Source organism: Crocuta crocuta, unplaced genomic scaffold, assembly GCF_008692635.1.
Source record: "Crocuta crocuta isolate KB4526 unplaced genomic scaffold, BGI_CrCroc_1.0 scaffold149, whole genome shotgun sequence".
Taxonomy (NCBI): domain Eukaryota; kingdom Metazoa; phylum Chordata; class Mammalia; order Carnivora; family Hyaenidae; genus Crocuta; species Crocuta crocuta.
In genome coordinates, this window is record NW_027551561.1 from 2681472 (window position 1) to 2702838 (window position 21367).

Below are 21367 nucleotides of genomic sequence, written 5' to 3' on the forward strand. Positions count from 1 at the left end.
GGCTCCAAGCTGTCAGCACAGAGTCTGACTGGGGGCTTGAACTCACTGACTGCAAGATCATGACCTGGACTGAAGTTGAATGCTTAACTGACTGAGCCACCCACCCAAGCGCCCCTGAATATGTCCATTAGAAAAAGCTTGGAAGGGGTAGCCTGGGTGGCTCAGGTGGTTAACATCCAACTCTTCATTTCAGATCAGGTCCTGATCCTAGGGTCACAGCACTGAGCCCCCCATCAGGCTCTGCACTGAGTGTGGAACCTGCTTAGGATTCTCTCTTTCTCTCTCTCTCGCACGCGTGTGCACTCTCGCTCTTTCTCTCTCCCCTGCTCTGCCCACTCTGTGGCTTGAGCACATGCTCTCTCTCAAAAAACAAAAATCAAAAGGGGGTGCCTGAGTGGCTCAGTTGATTAAATATCTGACTTCAACTCAGGTCATGATCTCACAGTTTGTGAGTCTGAACCCCATGTGGGGCTCTGTGCTGACATCTTGGAGCCTGGAGCCTGATTTGAATTCTGTGTCTCTGTCTCTCTCTGTGCCTCCCCTGCTCATCCTCTATCTCTCAAAAACAAATAAACATCAAAATAAATAAATAAATAAATAAATAAATTTAATTAAAAAATAAAAGAAAAATCTTGGAAGAATATATACCAAAACATTAACAATTATGAGGATTATGAGCTCCAGACTCAAATATCCAAGTCAATACTTCCACCTGGATGGCCCCAAAATATTCAAAACTTAGCTTACCCTTCCACCCCACTCCTACTCTATTTGCCACTAAAGCCTGCTCTTCTTCCTTACTCCCAAATTAACTTAAGGGTATCTGCTGTTGTCCCACTCCATGCCAGGCTAGAGAGCAAAGCTCAAAATCCTTCATTTGGGGGCGCCTGGGTGGCTCAGTCGGTTAAGCATCCAACTTTGGCTCAGATCATGATCTCGTGACTATGGGTTCAAGCCCTGCGTCGGGCTCTGGGCTGATGGCTCGGAGCCTGGAGCCTGCCTCAGGCTCATGCTCCCACTGTCTCTCTCTTTCAAAAATAAATAAACATGAAAAGCAAATTTTTAATGAAAAAAATCCTTCATTTGGCATTTAATGTGCAGCTGAAATGCCATTTCTTCAGGGGAGTCCTTTCGGGTCCCTTAGACTAAGCAAGGCCGCGAGTTTCCACAGTACTTGGTGCCCTTCCCTCACGGCAGTGCGCTCACATGTAAGCGAAGCCTGTTCTCCCTCTGTGCCTCCTTACTCTCATCGCAAACAGGCATGGTAAAGGGGTGGACCGATCACTGTTAAGTGTTCACGACGGTGTCGTGCGTTCAGTAAATGTTCACTATCATCACAGCTGTAGCCGAACTCCGGACTCTTCAGGGAGCAAGCAGCAAACCACACTTACACAAACAAGCTACTGTAGGGCTGTAATAACTCACTTAGAGTCTGTTAATGGTGTAATTATTACCTGTTAACGTAAACCGGAAGCTCTGTGTCGGTAAGGACCCCATCTGTCTTGTCCCCCCTCCAGGCCCAGATTTCTTAGAGAAATGGGCAGAACAAGTGTGTTTTGTTCGGTAGATGAGGGAGTTTTAGATTCCACATCCTTTAAACCACCGAAGTCTGTGACCTTGGCCTCCTAAATGGCTCCCTGGACTTGCTCTCTGCATCCCAGTCTTCACTTGGGCTCTCATCGTCCCCAGCAGGTGACCTGCTACCTGGCCTTCCTGCCAGTTCTCTCTGCCCTGCCCTCCCCCCACTCACCCTCTGCTTTCCTGCCAGATGGAATATTTTAAATGTGAATCTGATCTGGTCATTACCCTATCAAGAGTCCTTTTTCTTTTTCTTTTTTTAAGTTTATTTATTTGAGAAAGAGAAGGTGTGCACAGGGGAGGGGCAGAGAGAGACAGAGAGAGAGATGGAGAGAGAATCCCAAGCAGGCTCCACACTGTCAGCACAGAACCGCACATGGGGCTTGATCTCACGAACCTTGAGATCATGACCTGAGCTGAAATCAAGAGTCGGATGCTTAACTGACTGAGCCCCACCCCTACCCCGGGCTATCAAAAGTCCCTAAGTGGACACCCAGTGCCCAGAGTCTCCATCTCCAGCGTAGGGCGTGCACATCCCCAAGGGGTTTGCAATAATGTCCATTAGAGTGTGAGGAGAAAACATTAAAACATCTATTTTGTGGGGCTGGGTACAGTATACTTTATTGACAGTACATGACAAAAACCTCTATTTTTATTATTTACATAACAAACACTATTAAAACCTGATTTATTTAACACTGGTACTCAGATACGTACAAAATACTCCGAGGCTATACAAGCTTAACATTTATCCCCATGAAAACGAGTTGCGTGGAAAATATTTCACTGAGAGGCATGTGGTACCCAAAACTGGAGCCTGCAAGCCTAGAGAACACGGTCCCTTCAGGACCCTTGCTCTGCTCACCCCGTCAGCCTTATCTCCTAGGAGGCTCTGCTCTCCGTGCACACTCTGTATTTCTCATCTCCGAGCTTTCGTCCTGGGCTTAGAATGACCTTCTTTCCCTGTCATCCTAGATCTACCCATTGGTTGACTCTGCCTAGAACAGTGTTCTCCCAGTCTGCCACAGGCCCAGATCCTTCAGAGGCATCAAGTCTTCATCTAAAGGGAAGCAGCTCACCACCTATCTAAAGGAGCTCCCCCCCTCAACCCGCCCACCGCCGCTATCATGTTCTATTGCTGCACCTGCTGCATAGTATCAACGACATTCGATAATTTCTTCTATGTTTACTTGTTGATTTGTTTATTGTCTTCTTCCTCACACTAGACTCCATAATACCAGGAACCTGCCTGTCACACCATTTCTCTCCAGTTTCTGAACAGTGCCTGGCATTTAGTAGGCCCTTAATAAATGCGTGTGACTAAATGAAGGAATGACTCCTTTAAGATCTGGCAGAAGGGCTGCCTCCTCTCTGAGGTTTTGATTTTCTTAGGAAGAACTGTTCCCTTGTTCCTCACTAAAACATTACATACTTCCCCCACAGCATTCACCAGTGTCTCCTCCTGACCTTGATCATGTACACTTCAAGGGCATGGACTGGGTATTATTCATCTTTGTGCCCCTAGCATCTAGCACGGTGACTAATACCTGTCAGGTGCCCACTGAATGTTTGCTGAATGTTTGTTTCCTGTATAGGCAAATCACCCAACATCACAAAATAAAAAACAAGTCTGAAAATTTGCATTTCAAAATCGGAGTGAGAGTAGCTTTATGACTCCAGGGTTATCCTGCCCACCTCATTCCTGCTCTTCTCAATTAGTTTTAAAAATCCTTTCTACTTCCCAATTTATACAGAAAATGTGTGTGGGGGGGTGTCTCTTACAGGCTAAAGGTACAGTTTCCTCCCTCCCTCCCTCCCTTCTTTTTTAAGTAGGCTTCATACCCAGCACAAAGCCCAATGCAGAGCTTGAACTCATGACCCTGAAATCAAGACCTGAGCTGAGATGGGCCGCCTGGGTGGCTTAGTTGGTTAAGCGTCTGACTTTTGCTTAGGTCATGATCTCGTGGTTCGTGGGTTTGAGCCCTGCNACGCTTAAGTGACTGAGCTACCCAGGCACCCCATTACGATTTCTAATAATATACTCACAATACAAAGAATTCCACTCTCACACAACAGTATTTGGTATAAGGTAATTCCCCCATGCCCCAATGGGTTACAACAGGGTTTGATTTGAATTTAGCTCTCATTTGTTTATCAAGTCTCCTTAGATTATGTAGCAATCACAGCAATCCTAACACTTGGGATGAGCCAGAAGCCACTGAAATGAAGGAAACCCTATACTTACTTGCTCTGTTGGGAACAGGGTATTAATATACTCCACCGCATTGAAATCTGCTCGATCTAGAGGGTCCTGGCTTGGAAACACCTATATAAAGACAGAGGGTTAAAAAATAGCTGTCATCTTGCTGTCTTGCTTAATGTATTCTTTCCTTCCTACTGGATGGTAAATTCTTGGAAAGCAAAAAACATACCCTTTTTCATTTTAAAAGGCTTAACAACAACTTCTTCATTTTATAAGGCTTAACAATTACATCAGCTGCTTGGGAAAATATATGTTAAAGTAAATCTCTGATTTTCACTAACATCTGTAATTTTAACATCTTGGTACAAAGAACAGAATGTGCAACCGTGGCAAAACAGATGTCCACAAAATCCCAGGGACAAGGAAAAATAAACGGGCGTTGTCCACTCTCAGATTAAACCAGCTGATGACATGAATGTATTAAGAAAGGCTGGATAAAAGACGCAGGCACTATGTCTGTGTGATGGCTCAGTATTGGAACTCACTCTGCATGGAGGCAATTTTTATGCTCCAGATAGTGTCGGGAAATGGAGCTGGCATTCAGGAACTGTCTATCTCTTTACCAGAAGAAAGAATACTGCCTCTGAACGATAACTCCCTTCAAAAGCTACAACTTAAAGAACATGTGACAAGGTAGGGCGGTGGAGTGATGGATCCCCTGGGTACTGGATTTCACCAGCTCAAGACAGTCATTCTGAGAAGCCAATTCTTCCCTGATGGCTGCTTATTAGATAAACCTATGCCAGAACTCAGTCTTATTAAGAAAGAGCCAAAAGGCTCTCTTCTAAAATCCTTGCTGACCGTAACTGACTGCATTGTTTGTTTCTTCTTTTAGGGCCCACTAGGTCCAAAGAGAAAATGAAATGTATGTCTGTTTCTGTCAGGTGGAGGTGGGTGGGGACTTGTGGCCTGAACAACAGAACCTTTGCCCAGTGGTCTGGCATCCTTTGGATGTGCCAAGTGTCCTTTGTATGGGTAACCCAATCACTGGTAGAAAAACACACATTCGAAAAATCTATAAATGGGACAATATAAATAAGTTAGTATGGTGGCAGACCTATAACAAGTATTAATGCTAGAAAAAAAAATAATACTATTAGCAATGGTAGTAGTAACGCTTTATTTCAAAAAACACTTTCCAGTGGTCATTAAATGTGGCATAAGCCTCCTTTTCTTAAATCTTACCCCCTGCACCGATTCCTTTAAGGGAGATCCTCTCTCTTTATCAGGAGCAAAATCCTGCACAAAAGTCTAGGTCACTATTTCCAATACAATACTCTTAAAAACTCAATAAACTTGATAATTTAATCAACCAAAGAGTCCCTGAAGGGAAGGAAGGCCTCTTAGGAATATTCAACCTAATCCAAATTAATCAACAGCAGAAATTCTCAACTATTTAAGTATGGTAAAGGGGTCCTTTCTCCACCCTGTCCCCTCTGCTCTGTGACCCGCTTCAGGTATTACAGCTGTCCCCCTTCTCAATTCCGAGTCCCTCACAAGGGGCTAGACTGAGAAGCGGGGGCAGCGGCACACCAGCCTGGTAAATAATCCCCCAAATCTGAGGTTGGTATCCACGAACTCCCCTTCTTCCAGGTACACGCATTCAGGAGGCACGGTTCCTTTGCCCAAACCCACCAGGACGCCTCACCCTCCAGATAGGCAGGGCCTAGAAAGGGTTCTCTCCCTCCCTTGGATTCAGCAACCCCTTCCCATCACCACCTCCCCCGAAACCTTTCCTTTCCTTCGGCGCCTAGCTCCCATCTCTCCGTCCAAAGACCCCTTGCTCCGCATCCCACCTCGCGTCCCGCCCCCAGACTTCCCCACCCTCCGCTCTCCTCCCCCGTCTGGGGGCGGGCCGCTCACCTGCTCGATGGCGAGCTGCACATCAGGCGTGAGCTGCAGCACGGCTTCCAGCTCCTCCACGAACTCCAGTTCCTCCTCCTCCATCATCCCGCCGCCCACCTCAACCCCGAGTCGCACGCCCAGCCGCCACCCAAGCTGCAGAACCACAACCCTCTCTTTGCAGCGCTCAGGCAAACCTCCTTTCCTTCAGCCGGGCTGCTTCCGGAAAGCAGGGCACTTCCGGGATCCGGGGCACTCTGGGATAGTGGAGGACTGACCTCTGGGATAAGCAGAGGAGGCGTTCCTGTCATGTCCCCGGAGTCTCCCAGCGCAGTTCTCTGGTCCCGCGGCCCCTGCCTGCCCTCTGCTCTCCTTAAGATGGTGTGGGGCCACTCTTCACCTCGCCGAGGGCGCGCCCCCCCATTGAGGGCCCGGGTGTTGGGGAGGGTCTGGCCGACCCCCGGCAGGACCCCCAGTGAGGGTGAGCCCAGACAGCGTCGCGACCGACCGACAGCAGCCCTCACAGGCCGCGAAGCCGGCGATCCTACAGCTCCCAGGGCCCCCTTGGTCAGTGGCAGTAGGTGTCCCCCTGCCACCGGGGGAGAAATGACCCCAGCTGGTAAGTGGCGATGTTGCCAAGGACAATTTGTCGGAGGGACAGCGTCCACTTGACAAGAGTTAAGTTCCCCGTGTGCCAAGCCTCTAGGCAGAGTTTTCTGGGGGTGTCTGCAGCTTCTCCCTAGTGGGGGAAGGGGTGGGGGGGGGAGCCAAATTAGACAGCGCTCCGCCGCTGGGGAAATGTTTACTTTCCGAGACTCAGAATATCCGGAGTCTAAGTCCCATTCCACGACTGATAAGCTCTGGGTTCTTGGGCAAATTATTCCATCTGCCCCCCTTACCCTGCAAGGATGTGGTGAGCGTTAAATATAAAAAGCGCTATGCAAATTTAAGCTAGTAATACGGGTAATATTAGGGTGTCTAGCCCTCCTGCGCCACAAGAAGAGAGCCAGATCTTCCTGTGGAACTGCTTTTGCTCCCGACGCTTAAAACAATGAGACAATTGTAGCCAACCAGAGGAGTTGTTTTACCAGTGAATCATTGTGCAGTTACAAGGTGGAAGAGTCCCTGGCCTCGCTGAGCTTTTTTTTTTTTTTTAATTTTATCAAAATTGTAGTAGACATGGAAGCAATTCTAACGATAAGTTTTAAAAATATAAATTGGCTATACAAGAGAAGAGAACTGACTCATAAAACTATGGTTTTGAAAGTTACTTAATGACATGGGAAAATGTGCTTAATATATTTCAGGAAGTAAAACGTACATTTGAGAAAGCAAAAATGTACAGTATAGCCCCCATTTATGTGTTTTTTGCACATATAAAAATGATAGCAAGGAAATATTACTGTTCTGCAGGTGATGGAAAGTACACTCTGTATATTTTCCCAGAATGTCTATGAATAGCCTGTAGTACTTTTATAATACTTTTTTTAAAAGGAAAAAGTAGTTTGATCCACCTGTTTGGATTTTTTTCCATATTTTATAGTAGGGCATAATTTCCATCCAGTGGAATTCACCTTTCAGTTTATAATGCCATGAGTTCTGGTAAGGGCGTATAGTCATGTAACTACCATCCCAATCAAGACCTAGAACAGTTCTATCATTTCTCCAGATTCCCACATGCTCCACCCCATTGCCTGGGACCCACTGACGTGATCTCTGTCCCTGCGATGTGGCTTTTTCAGAATACATGTGAATGTAATCATACCACATGTCGCCTTTGGAGTCTGGCTTCTTTCACCCAGCATGATGCTGTTGCATTTCATCCATGTTGTTGCATGTACCAGTAGTTCATCTTTCCTTGCTGAGTGTCTGCTATGCGCCTCTATGACAATTTGTTTTTCCATTCTTTGGTTGAAGGCCATTTGAGTTGTTTTCAGCTGTCGGCAATGATGAATAAAGCTGCTATAAACACTCCTGCGCAGGTTTTGTGTGAACAAGTTTTCATTTTACTTGCATAAATGCCTAGAAGTGGGATTGCGGGTTGTATGGAAAGTCGGTGTTAAACTTTATTAAGAAACTGGTAAACCGTGTTTCCAACAGAGCTGTTTAATTTTTGCATCCCTACCAGTGAGGTATGAGAGTTCTGGTTGCTCATAGAGCTTGTTTTTAATGATGATAAGAGCTAACATTTCCTAACCCCTATTATATGCAAGGCACCATGCTAGGCATGTGTTCTCTCTTTTCATCCACATGGAGATTCTGAGATTGGAAGTTAGTATCATTGCTCCATTTAGCAGATGAGAAAATGGAGATATAGTTAAAATAGATAACTTGTGGGGCGCCTGGGAGGCTCAGTCGGTTAAGCGTCCGACTTCAGCTCAGGTCATGATCTCATGGTGTGTGAGTTCAAGACCCGCATTGGGCTCTGTGCTGAGGCTCAAATCCTGGAGCCTGCCTTGAATTCTGTCTCCCTGTCTCTTTGCCCCTCCCCCACTCATGCTCTGTCTCTCTCTCTCTCTCTCAAAAATAAACAAATACTAAATAAATAACTTGTCCAAGGTCCCATAGCTAACTCTTCCAAACATTCATTCACTCATTCAATAAAGTCAATAAATGTATTAAATAAGTGAATGGGTGTGCCTGCCCCCACAGAGCTATTTCCATGTCTGGAAAAAGTATTCCTGCTAATAAGCATAATGAAAGACAAAACGTATGTTCAAAGACTATTTTGATAGAGTATTCTGATTGGATTTGGGGGTGAGGAAAGGCATCTCTGAGGAAGTGATTTTTAAGCCGAAGCAAAGAGTGGGTGATGAGAGAAATTGGAGGTGCCAGATGAAAGGAATGGTGTGTGCAAAAGCCTTGAGGATGGAAGAAATTGGCCAGGGGGGTGGGACTTCGAAAGCCAAAGGGGAGAATGGTACAAAGAGAGGCTAAAGAAATAGGTGGTGCCAGATGATGTAGGCTCCTGAAGGCCATGTTAAGGAATGAGAAGCCTTGTTGGGATTGTGAGCAGAGAAGTGACATGACCGAGTTCAGCATGCCTGTCATCAGCCCTTGTCCTCTGACTCTGGTCTCTGTTTCCCAGAAGCGGGCATAATTGTGGCAGGTCATGAAACACGGATGACGGGCTCCAGTCCAGACCCATGCTGTCTAGTTTCCACTGCTTGTCCTTTTATGCATTATCAAGTCAACTGCCTTCTCCCTGCTTCCCTACTCTGAAGCTCCCAACTCAATTATTTCCCTTCTCTCTCTTGGCAGATAAGATACTAGTAATGAACATAAGCTTGGGTTTAAGAGAACTGCCCAGTACAAAAAGTGTAGGAAGATACTAGGGGGACCCTAGATTTTTAAAAAAGTCATTAAGAGGGGCGCCTGGGTGGCTTAGTCGGTTAAGCGTCTGACTTTCGCTTAGGTCATGATCTCGCGGTTCATGGGTTCGAGCCGCGTGTCGGGCTCTGTGCTGACTGCCAGCTCAGAGCCTGGAGCCTGTTTCAGAGTCTGTGACTCCCTCTCTCTCTGACCCTCCCCTGCTCACGCTGTCTGTCTCTCTCTCCTAGAAAAAAAAAAAAAGTCATTAAGATAAGTAATAATAGGCTAGACTTATTTATGATAAGCAAAAGAGGGAAATGGAAGGAGGAAGTCTGTAAAGACAGATTATAGAGTTTTAAGATAAATGAAATATGGAAGTTTACATATGTGAGAAATTTGGATGTGAGAATAAGGAGCATGTGATATTCTCACAAATTTTTTTCCTGTTATGCAGTGGGATGGGGTATAGCTGATGACAGAGTATTATAGAAAACATATTTTCTCACTTGAAATTTCACCTGATGCATAAATTCAGTCTCTAATACTTAAAACCCACTCGCATACTTTGGAGACCCTATCCTTTAATAGGCCATGGAAAAGCAGGGGTGGTGGTAAAAGTACAGTAGGCTGCAGGGGATTCGGGGATGCATCTCAGGACAGCATCAAAATAAGATGGGAAAAACCAGGAACCCCCAGATGAATTTCCATAATGTTTTTCATTAGGATGGAAGTATTAGGTAGTTTTAAAATAGCCTTTGTTAATGATATCCAGTGACGGCTCTCAATTTCATGTGCCTGTCAATTTAGCATTTCTTTCTAACTCTGTTAAAAGGAGTCTCCAGTATCCTGGCATGTATACAGCTGGTTCATTGTTTTTGAAGTGGCTGTACTACATTAAGTAGACGTCGTGCGGAGTATTTTATAAGATCAAGACACTATCTTTCTTCCTTTTAAGCTTCCCCTCCATAATGACCTTCCTCTAACCAGCTGAGCTTTTTGTGAAATTTCTTGTAAAAAAAAATTGCAAAATGTCTGAATTACCTGATCCTTACCCACTAAAGGCCAGTAGCATAGCCCCACTCCAACATTGTGTCAACCAAAGATATTCCTACAGTTTTCTAAAATGCTTCCTAGGACTCGCAAACACAATTACACACGGATCCCATCGCCACTATGGGTGGCAGGGTTCCCACGCCGACTTGTAACTGGAGGAATAGAATTTGATTTCTCCAAGAAAGCTGGTTCAAACAATGTTTGCTTGGCACTCCTTTCTGGGCCGTTTTTAGTACACGGCTTTTCACACTGACATGGTCTTTTGCTGTCCTTCATTCCTCAATTTTTTGAGTATCCCGAACCACCAGCTTTCGGTCTTGATCGGCAGTCAGACGTCCTGCGTGTCCCCGTAGCCTGGGCACCCAGTTTTGTTTTGATGGGTACGCTCGTTGTCTGTGCATGCCCGTTCTTGCCAAACAGATCCTAATCGCTGGCTAGCTTCCGCGGCTCCCCTGTTCCCACGACCATAGCTCAGGCATTCAGTCATGCACGCAGGCTTGTTCCCAGATGCCTTTAGAGCTTCCGCAGCGGCTACGCTGGGTTCACGTTCAGTAATTCCTTCACCTACTTGACAAGGTTGTAACTACATAGGCCACAATGACACACCTTTGGTGGAAGTCTTACTCTTTGCAACCAAAATAAAAACATTTGGTTTTATACAGTTGACGTTAACTGATGAGTACAATCATTACATCCTTAAGCATCGTACAATGCCACTGTCACCTCCAGCCCTGTTTTCTTGTTTCTTTGGCTCCCCTTCTTCTGTTGCATTCCCTGAGCTTGATCTTCAACCACTTCTCTTCTCCTGGTCTACACCAGCCTACACTCAAAATATTTCTTGGGTCTGGATCCCTTGCAGGACATGAAGAACACTAAATAGATCCTTTCCCCCAGAAAAATACACATTTGCACATTTTGCATGAATAGATCTTAAACTTTTTTTAACCTCTTTTTTTTAAGCCCTGCCTCCCTCTGCTAAACATAAAAATCTTGTGAACAACCTTTCCACACATAATATTTTCCAATGTCACAATCACTGATACACAGGTGCTCTCCTTTCTCCACCAGCCAAGAATATTTTGCCCAGCTATACTTTAGATCCACATCGGAAAACCAGTTAAAAGTTTTATATAATATCGTTCAAAATTCTGGTGGCTTTCTCGACCTCAGTCTCCTGTTGAGAATCACTGCTATGAGAGACCGCTCCCACAGCTATCATTAGTCTCCAGATTTTTTTTTTAAATATGTTTCTTCTTATTTTTGAGGAGACAGCATGAATGGGGAGGGGCAGAGAGAGAGGGAGACACAGAATTAGAAGCAGGCTCCAGGCTCTCAGCTATCAGCACAGAGCCTGATGCGGGGCTCAAACCCACAGACTGTGAGATCATGACCTGAGCTGAAGTCGGACGCTGAACTGACTCAATCCCCCAGGTGCCCCAGACGCCAAATCTTTTATATCCACACTTGGCTTTCTGTCCATAGTGTCAGTCACATAGTTACAACTGCCTGTGAAAATCTTCACTTTGCTTGTTCCCAGTTGCTTTTGCTTTGCCTTTACTGCCCCTGCCTAAACATGGTTCTCTGTGGGTTTAGAGTTTAGCACTTTATGTGCAGATATAATAATCCACTACACTAAATGATAGTGAGTGGTAGACTAACACAATACAGTGCATTTGCATAGTACTTTATACACAGCTTAAAGGTCTTGATATATGTGATTTCTTTAGTCTTGACCATAGTCCGTGAGGTCGGTGGGACAATAGGGTGAGGAGCCGAGGTCGGCAGCTAAGTGCTCCCTGCTAGACTCACATGCACGTACTGAATGATGTTCCGCAGAAAGCCAAGCACGTCTGACAATTAGAGCCATTACTTTCTAGGTGCTTTTATTTGATATTTATGTACTAGCTAATGAACCATTTTTATTGGAAAAACTCATACAACACAGGAAAAGGCAAAAGTCACTCTTAATTCATCTCACTCCATATACATACTCGGGACACCAATACATGTACATACACTTCTCTCTCCAGAGGTTAGCAAACTGTTTGCAGTTTGGTTTTTTCCTTCCAAACCTTTCTTTGCATGATTATATAGCAGGATATGTACTAGTCACATTTATAGTTTTTTAAAAATTACAAAGTATATCTCACTCTACTTACTGTTCAGTGATTTGTTTTCTTCCCTTTAACCGTATTTTCTGGAAATCTTTCTCTGTATTTTGGTCTCTCTCCTTTTGCTGTTACAAAAACTACTATATCCTTGTAATACATATCTCTACTTCTACCAGCATTGAGAAAAGTGCCTATGTCCTTGTATCTTGATGTACACTGGATGTTATCAGTCTTTTAAATATTTACTTACAGGGCATTTATTGGCCTTTTTGTATTTCTTCTGTGTACTTCCAGTTTATGTTGTTTGTGCATACATGGTGTTTCATGTGTATTCATTTTCTAGGACTGCTGTAACAAATTACCGAAGGCTGAGTACATTATGACAACGGAAATTAATTTTCTTACAGTTCTGAAGGGCAGAAGTCTAAAATCAAGGTGTTAGTAGGGTTGATCCTTTGAGGGAGAAATGATCCCAAGCCCCTCCTCTCATTTCCGGTGGCTGCCCACAGCCCTTGGAATTCCTTGGCTTCTAGACTCGTCATTCCAAACTCTCACTCCATCTTCACATCACCTTCCTTTCTGTGACTGTGTCCTTTTCTCTTATAAGGATACTGTCATTGGATTTAGGGCCTACCCTGATTTAGTGTGGTCTCACCTCAATCCTTACCATAATTCAATCAGCAAAGACACCATTTCCTTGGTCGTATTCTGAGGTTCTGGGAAGACATGTATTGTGGAGGGACAGTATTCATCTAATTTTATTTTTTCCAAAGGAAAACTAATGGATTCTGTGGTTTTCTTAGTCCTTCCTTTCCTCATAAGTATGATGTGTTTGCCACAGATTATATTTAGTAGGTCTGGTTCAGGACTGTGTTTTATTCCATTGATCTATTTGTTTCTTCTACACCATCTCAGTTATGATAATTTGAGGTGTTTTGATACATTGTAAATTCCTCCCTCCCCCCAGTGTTCTTGGTGCAAATATTTCTTTGCCATTCTTGCACATTTTCTCTAATTCACAAAAGCTTTAGAAAGAACTTACTGAATCTATTAAAAACATATTAGGATTTCCATTGGAATTGTATTGAATTTCTAGATCAATTTGAGGGAAATTGATAGGTTTACAATATTGAATCTTCCCTTTAGGATCATGCTCTCCATTTTTTTTTTAATGTTTTATTTATTTCTACGAGAGGGAGAGAGACAGCATGAGCAGGGGAGGGTCAGAGAGAGAGGGAGACACAGCCTCTGAAATAGGCTCCAGGCTCTGAGCTGGCAGTCAGCACAGAGCCCGACGCGGGGCTCGAACCCACGAACCGCGAGATCATGACCTAAGCGAAAGTCGGACGCTTAACCGACTAAGCCACCCAGGCGCCCTGTTGCTCTCCATTTTTTAAGGCTTTTGTATCTTACAGTAAGGGTTTGTAGCTTTCTTCATACAGGTCTTGCATATTTCTTGTTAGGTCTAAAACTTGTAACAGATTTTATAAGTTATAAAATTATAAATTAAAAAATATATTAAACATATATTTAAAAATATATTATATCTGAAACTAATATACTACTGTATGTTAACTCTACTGGAATTAAAATAAACATTGTAAATGATCCTCCTTTTCTATTATATTTTCTAACTGATATTTATTTGCTGGCTTATAGAAAAGCCATTTAATTTGGGTATTGATCTTGTATCCAGCCACCTTACCTCAATGATTTTATTCTATATTTTAGCTGATCTTAGTTTTTCCTGATAAATTATTATATTCTCTTCCTTTTTAAGATTAAAATCTTTTTAGAAGACTTACATGTGCGCTGTTTATTGTCCAGGACCCCAACAGTAGAGTCTTAAAAAGCAGCAGATTGAGTGAACACGGTACTTAAAACTGAAATAGAAGAAAATACGTAAAGATAAACTCATCAAGCCCCAGATGCCGCATACGGAAACAATGGACTTAGAACATGAAAAAGAAGGACAGTGGCAGAATCTTGACTAGCAAGCGCTTCCTGGCCTTTATATTGCGGTGGTATTTAAAATCTTCCAAATCCTCTAACACCCCTGCTGGACAGCTCCATCAGTTACCTGACAGCATGGGAGTTTGCTCTGCCTGCTGGGCAGCTGTATTTCAGTATGGCTCATAAGTCAACAGTTACCTCAGTCTTCAGACTCACAATTAATAATCTGTCAGGTCGGCCCCAGATAAGTGGTGACTCTCCGCTCCCCATAAGCATGCACTAGTATGCTTGGGGCTGAGGTTCTTGTTGCTATAAATAATGAAGTTTCCTTCCCAAATAAGGCTCTTAAGTCCTGGTAGCTAATTAGCTTTCTCTGCATCGTTTTTATTTTGGCCATTTAGATTTCCATCCAGTCTTCTTGAGAAGTAATTACCTCTTGGGGTGAGAATTGCCTGTGTATGGTAAAAGACACTACAAACTTAGCTTCACAAAGAATGGCTCTTCCTTTACTGCCTAAACAAGTTCCAAGGCCCTACATAATTATAGTTCACTAAATAGGTTAATAGAGCTCAGCCAATAAAAAGAAAAAACTAGATACTTAAATAGCAGCTTGAGTTTCTTATGAGGCCCACTTTAAGGACAGAAACTGAATGCTAATAAGGATAGGACTCTTACCTTTTTTTTTTGTTTTGAGAGAGAGAGGGAGAGAGGGAGGGAGAGGGAGAGAGAGAACACATCCGCAGGGGAGGAACAGAGAGAGAGAGGGAGACAGGATCTGAAGCAGACCCTGTGCTGACAGCAGAGAGCCCGATGCGGGGCTCAAACTCACAAACCGTAAGATCACAACCTGAGCCAAAGTCAGACGCTCAACCGACCGAGCCACCCAGGTGCCGTGGGCTCTGACTATTTTTAAGGTCAAAGTTACCAGAACACATAAAGACCTTGTCTGTGTGCCAAACTGTGTGCCTGTGGACAAACCCACTCGCCCCCAGTTAAGAATTCCTTCCAAAACAAGTGATAACCCACTTTGAAAGATCATCTGTAATAATCAAATATCAAATGACTTCTGACTTCTGAAAAATGAGGCTTGTGAAATACTTCTAAGTGAAATATCAATATTCAAGATTAATTTAAAGCATGATCTCAATCACATATATAATAAATGCATATAAAGAGAACTGAGATGAATTCTACCAAGATGTTATTATCTGAGAGTAATCTCTCTCAGTGATGGCTTTATTGTGATTATTTTCCATAGTAGGCATGTTTTCTTTTTTTTTTAATTTTTTTAACGTTTATTTATTTTTAAGAGACGGAGAGAGACAGAGCATGAGTGGGGGGAGTAGAGAGAAAGGGAGATACAGAATCCCAAGCAGTCTCCAGGCCCTGAGCTGTCAGCACAGAGCCTGACACAGGGCTCAAACTCACGAATGGTGAGATCATGATCTGAGCCAGTCAGATGCTTAACTGTTGGAGCATGTTTTACTTTCTTTTTTTTTTTATTTTTTATGTCTTTATTTTATTTTATTTTTTTTTGAGAGAGAGACAGAGACAGAGTGTGAGCAAGGGAGGGGCAGAGAGAGAGGGAGACACAGAATCCGAAGCAGGTTCCAGGCTCTGAGCTGTCAGTACAGAGCCCAATGCGAGGCTCAAACCCACAGACTGTGAGATCGTGACCTGAGCTGAAGTCAGACGCTTAACCAACTGAGCCACCCAGGCACCCCTACTTTCTTAATCAGCTTAACGATAACCCAGTAACCCTCGGACCAACTAGGCGCCCCTACTTTCTAACATATTTTTTAATCAGAAAACTAAAAATACCAGCAGAGTTAAGTAGGGTAAGCAAAATAAACCTGTCATGGGATTATTTATGAGACATGAAGACACTAAAAGTATTGCTCTGATAATTTAGGAAGGCAGCTGAATTTGTTCACAGCAATTTGCTGGTTCTAACTCATTGCAAAGGTAGTTTCCCTAATTGTTCAATGCCCTTCAATTGTTTTGTGTTTTTTTAACCTTGAGTTTAGAATTCACACTACTTTTAGTTATGTGTGCTGATCTGCAAACAAGGAAAGTTTTGCATTTATAGCAAAAGAAATAGGTGAAAGTGCCTTAAAAATACAAAGCAGCACACAAAGGCAAGTACTACATAATCAGTTCTTTGTGTAAATTATGGTTTTATTGACCGAGATCATTATCACTGTGTACAAGAGCAAAGACTTCCCTGTGCTATGCAGCCGTGGCCACTGTTTGTAGAAGCCATGTGCTTGGGGTGTGACTATGCCTCGCAGACTCAGTTTGCTTTTGCAACAGTGCAGGATGAAACAGAGAAAGCTGCCGCTGAGAAGCTGGCTAAGGCCAGGCCTAGATCTTCTTCAACCCCATAGATGTTCACTGAGAAGTTCAATATCAAAAAACTGTGCTACAGGGATACCAAGATAAAGAATAATAGTGCCTTCGGGGGGGCCTGGGTGGCTTGGTCGGTTGAGCATCTGCCTCTTGGTTTTGGCTCAGGTCATGATCTCCTGGCTTTGTGGGTTTGAGCCCCCCGTCAGGCTCTGCGCTGGCAGCCTGCTTGGGATTCTCCCTTTCTCACTGCACCCCCCCAATCACTTGCACTGTCTCCATCTCCCTCAAAATAAATTTATTTAAACAATAATAATAATCCCTTGCCTGTACCCGGCATGTAGTTTACATGTATTTTTGAAAATCTCTCATCTAATTCTCACAACCATCCTGGAAGGTAGGTAAAGGAACCCATATTTTACAGAGAGGTTAAGTAGTTCTCCCCATGTCACACAGCTTCTGTGTAGCAGAGCCAGTACTGGAACTCAGGTCCTCTAATCCTGACCCCTGCGCTATGTGTCATGGCTGCCTTCCAGACTGACAGGCCCTGCCTGCCCATCAGAGGAATGCTGTTGAAAGGGGAAACAGTGCAGGGCCATACTGATCAGGTATTCTTATGCAGTGCAAACAGGTGCAGGAGAAAGAAGAGGAAGGCAGTTAACTTCTCCTGGCCACATGCTATCCTAAGAACAGGGTTTGTGCCATACATCGTCAAGGCAGTGTGGCTTTTGATGGTGCCAGGTTAAAAGGGAATGATGTTTCATAAAGGGCTGTCTCTTTCTTTCTCTTTGTACACCTCCTTTTAGCTCTGTCTGTGTTGTAAAGCCTCTTCCTCTTGTTCACTTGTGAATTCCGATCTCTGGATCTGTATCGCTGTCTGTTTTCCTCAGTCGAAGGGGATGTGTCTTGGTCTCTTTATTCCCTGTAATTCCCTTTTATTCCATGCTGACCTTGGTCTTCCAGTAGATCTTCCTGTGCTGTACCTTTCTCTCCATGTTCTTCCCATCATGTTATTTCTCCATTTGTCCTTCTTTGTCCCTGCTTCCAATGGCACTGTTAGAGAAAAGAAGTGCAGTTCTAAGCAAAAGAGCTAATTTCAGAAAAGCTTCATTTTCTGTTATTTTATATATATATGTATATATATGTATATATATATATATTTAATAGATGGGTGGATAGAGACCTCCAAAGATCTCTTTCAGTTCAGTTCTGGAGCTGGAAATGAAGATGTTTCATGTGTGAATCTCAATTGCTTTTCCTTAGGTCCATTTTTCTGGAGAGGAAGGAAATGTCCTTGGTCAAGGGTAGCAGCCGGCACATCACGTATCTTAAGGACACTTACCTGAGTATTCTCAGAATCTCTTACAAGTAAATGTGGTATTTTCAATTTAAGGCTAGAGAAACCAGAGAGCAGAAGGGGAGAGGGTTCTGCTAACCTACCCTCTAATGGTATCCAAGTTGGGGTTTAAAGGAATGGGAGAGAGAGGGTGGAAACCAGAGAAATCCTACCATAGCCCTCCCAAACTGGGAGCTTTATAAATTCTTATTCAAGGTGTGACATTCTGATTTGGTAAATGAGTCTTATCTTGGCTTCTAGTAACCCAAACTTCACTCTCCAAACCCACCTAAGAAGCATAATTAAAAACTCCTTAAATCCCAACTCTATAGCGTGAAATCACCCTGAACTTGAACCAGGAGCCCTGCGTTCTAACGTGAGCTTTGCCACTTCATACAGTGGCATGTCAGCTTACCATTCTTCACTGAAGCTGCTTCATCTATAAAATGAAATATTTTCATTGGGTTATTCTGAGAACCAAGTGAGATGATATATGTGAAAGTGATTTGCAAAATTGTAAAGGTATATATAAATATGAGATGATGTTAATAATAGCAGCATCAGAGCCCAGAAACTACACTCCACATGTTTAAAATTGTGAGCAAACAAGGGGCGCCTGGGTGGCTCAGTCGGTTAAGCGTCCGACTTTCGCTTAGGTCAGGATCTCGCGGTTCGTGGGTTCGAGCCCCGCGTCGGGCTCTGTGCTGACTGCCAGCTCAGAGCCTGGAGCCTGTTTCGGTCTGTGACTCCCTCTCTCTCTGACCCTCTCCTGCTCACGCTGTCTCTCTCTCTCCTAGAAATAAATTAAAAAACATTAAAAAAAAATAAAATTCTGAGCAAACAATTAGGAACAGTGGTTATTAATCAGAAACTGTATTGTGAAAAACAACTACTCTTTCTGTGCTTATCAAGTTTGAAGGCCGTATAGTCATTAAGCACACTGACCTTGAAGGCAGAAAGTAATGAGTTCAAACCCCAACTCTGTCACCAGCAATGTGAACTTGGGTAGTTTTTTCATTGCTCTCGGTCTTATATTGCGCACCTGCACACACACACACACGATAATAGATTCTTTGTGAGGATCCAATGAGATAATGCTTGTAAAATGTTTGATATAGAGTGCCTGACACATAGTTAGTATTCAATAAAAGCTTTAAAAAGTATCAAATATTTCTTGAGCACTGGCAATGTGCCAGGCCTAACTTAGGAAACAAAATGAAAAGATGTAGTTCTGTTTCAAAGAGCTAACAACAGTTTGGTGGGGGAACATACATACAAATGGAAAACAACATGCTTACTATTCAAATGCAAGTGGTCTAAAGGAAAGGAATATAAAAGGAAATTTATATTGGGGGTGCCTGGGTGGCTCAGTCGGTTAAGTGTCTGACTTCAGCTTAGGTCATGATCTCACAGTTTGTGGGTTCAAGCCCTGCATCGGGCTCTGTGCTGACAGCTCAGAGCCTGGAGCGTGCTTCAGATTCTGTGTTTCCCTCTCTCTCTGCCTCTCCTCCACTCACACTCTGCCTGTCTCTCTCAAAACTAAAGAAAACATTTAAAAATATTTTTAGAAAAAAGAAAGGAAAGGAAATGTATAAATATGCCTGGAAGAAACAGGTAGATAGAAACCTTCCTAGTGAAGGAAACGTGACTCAAAACTTTTGAAGAGTAGGTAGAAGTTTGTATTTGAAAAAGGCTTGGAGCTTTTTATTTGGCTTTATCATTTGCCACAGGGCTTGAAAAGCCAAGTCTCATGTTTATGCTTGTTGGCTTTCTGGTGATTCAAGCTTAACATTCTGGTGACTCGATGAGCATGGTGTTGGAAACTGATTTTATGTGCTGTTTTCTGTATGTGAATCATCTGTTGTTTTGTTTTCATTTCATAGAGCCTGTACAACTTCTTGCATAGGGAATAGATTGGTTCCCACCAAAGTGTTGGCCTCCTTGGTGCATGTCGCTGATCCCTTTAAGGAGAGAAGGCAGGGAAGACTGGTAACCACTTGTCCCTCTCTGGAAAAGCTGGAGCCAGAGGTGACTGGGGTAAATAGGTAGGGAACAGAAAATGGAACGCACAAGCATTTGTCCTGGGACAGTGAAAAGTTTACAGAGAGCTGTCCTTTGTCCGCGCAAATGTGAAAATACAGAAAGCTTTGTATTGGCCAGATACCTTGCTACCAAATTGGAGTGTCTTTTTCAGTTCACCATGTATGTCAGCGATGAATTTGGGAGTTGGCGATGTTGCTCTAAGTGGAAGAAATTTCATACTTTCCTTTGAGTATTCTGTTCCCTTAGTGTTGGGCTGAATCCCTCAACAGTGCATAAGATGAAAAAGCTGTGCTAACTCTATTATCTGCTTCTGTACCAGTAACTGCCATGTTAGACATTTAATTGGCATCTAACAGGAACCATCTGTTATCTTACCAAAGTCATAGAAGCATAAGAATTTAGAACTAGAAGAGCCTTAAAGAGCTTGTAGTTCAGCCTCTTAATTTCTCAAATGAGGAAACAGTGGCCCAGAGAGGCTGAGCCCCCACTGTTTCAGACAGAGGCCTTTCAAGTGGCTTTTGTCAGCATTCAGTGGTGGAAAGAGACCCACAAAACCTTTCCATTGCAATAGGCATAAATGAATTCTCCCTCCCCCCACCCCCCTCCACATGTTAGCTGAGGAAGATGGGAGAGGAAAGCAAAGTAAAACTGGTTAAGTCCCAAGAGGGACAGACGCCAGTGATGTTGAAGTTAGTGTATTGGCCCATGTGGCTGGTGCTGAGTGAAAACGAACCGTTTCCAACCCATTCAAGCTTAGGGCAACTGGATGGAGAACTTCCAAATAAGAGAACATTGTCAACAACAACAGAACAGTCCCGGAGACTGGAGGGTATCTTGACCCACAGGCAAGAGGCGGCCCCGCAGTACCACGGAAGGTGTACAGACCCGCTATTCTGCCTCGCTAAGTAGATTGAGAGAGGACCTGCTGGATTCCGTAGAGGGGTTTAATGGTTTTAGGAGCGACCCCCCTGTGGAGGAAACGGAGCAGTTGGCAGGACACGGAAGAGCCATCTCTGGCCTGCAGAGAGATCTTTTCCTTAAGACTCCTCTTTGGACGCAAAAGTGCTTGGGAGATAAGCCAGGCAGACAGAGGGCCACCAGCTCACCGGTCCTCTCCTTTCTTCTGCCCAAGAGAGATGGCCCGGCCCGGCCGGAGGGCTCCCCCACCCTGGGCGTGGGGGGGGTCTCGACCGAAGGGCATTTTCGTACCTGGTTTCTCCCCTCTGCCTGGGGCTGGGGAGCAGAGGGCTGCGGGCGGGTGCTAGGCGTTTCGTCTGTCGCGCCGGCGGTCGGGGAGGGAGGGGACGCGTCCGCGGTGACGGAACAGAAGCCCCCAGAGCCTCTGCCCTTCCCGCCCCNCGACCTGAGCCACGCGAGGCGCCGAGCGCGGCGACCGACCCCCAAGCACCCATGCTGCTGACGCTGGCCTGGGGCTCGCTCTTCTTCCCGGGGCTCTTCGCGCTGTGCACCTGGGGTCTGCGCCGCGCGCGGCCCGCATGGACCGACATCGACTGCGTGATGATCAGCACC

The 21367-nt window shown here is 44.2% G+C and overlaps 2 protein-coding genes and 1 long non-coding RNA gene across 3 annotated transcripts in view; 1 reads left to right on the forward strand and 2 right to left on the reverse strand.

Moving 5' to 3' along the window:
- Positions 1 to 5894, reverse strand: part of VPS53 (VPS53 subunit of GARP complex) — a 136290-nt gene extending 130396 nt beyond the window's left edge. Inside the window, exons 1-2 of the mRNA XM_077749623.1 lie at positions 5705 to 5894; positions 3824 to 3904 (exon numbers count right to left, since the gene is read on the reverse strand). Of these exons, the coding sequence (XP_077605749.1) occupies positions 3824 to 3904; positions 5705 to 5791 (168 nt within the window). The 5' untranslated portion in view covers positions 5792 to 5894. The remainder of the gene's footprint in view (positions 1 to 3823; positions 3905 to 5704) is intronic.
- Positions 5895 to 16264: 10370 nt separating this feature from the next.
- LOC144219818 (uncharacterized) lies at positions 16265 to 21187 on the reverse strand. The gene is made up of 2 exons (XR_013331502.1): positions 21047 to 21187; positions 16265 to 17511 (listed from the first exon to the last, which is right to left on the reverse strand). It is a non-coding gene; the product is annotated as an uncharacterized LOC144219818 (long non-coding RNA).
- Positions 21188 to 21202: 15 nt separating this feature from the next.
- The window catches only part of TLCD3A (TLC domain containing 3A), a 7096-nt gene continuing 6931 nt past the window's right edge, over positions 21203 to 21367 (forward strand). Inside the window, exon 1 of the mRNA XM_077749926.1 lies at positions 21203 to 21367. Within this exon, the coding sequence (XP_077606052.1) occupies positions 21248 to 21367 (120 nt within the window). The 5' untranslated portion in view covers positions 21203 to 21247.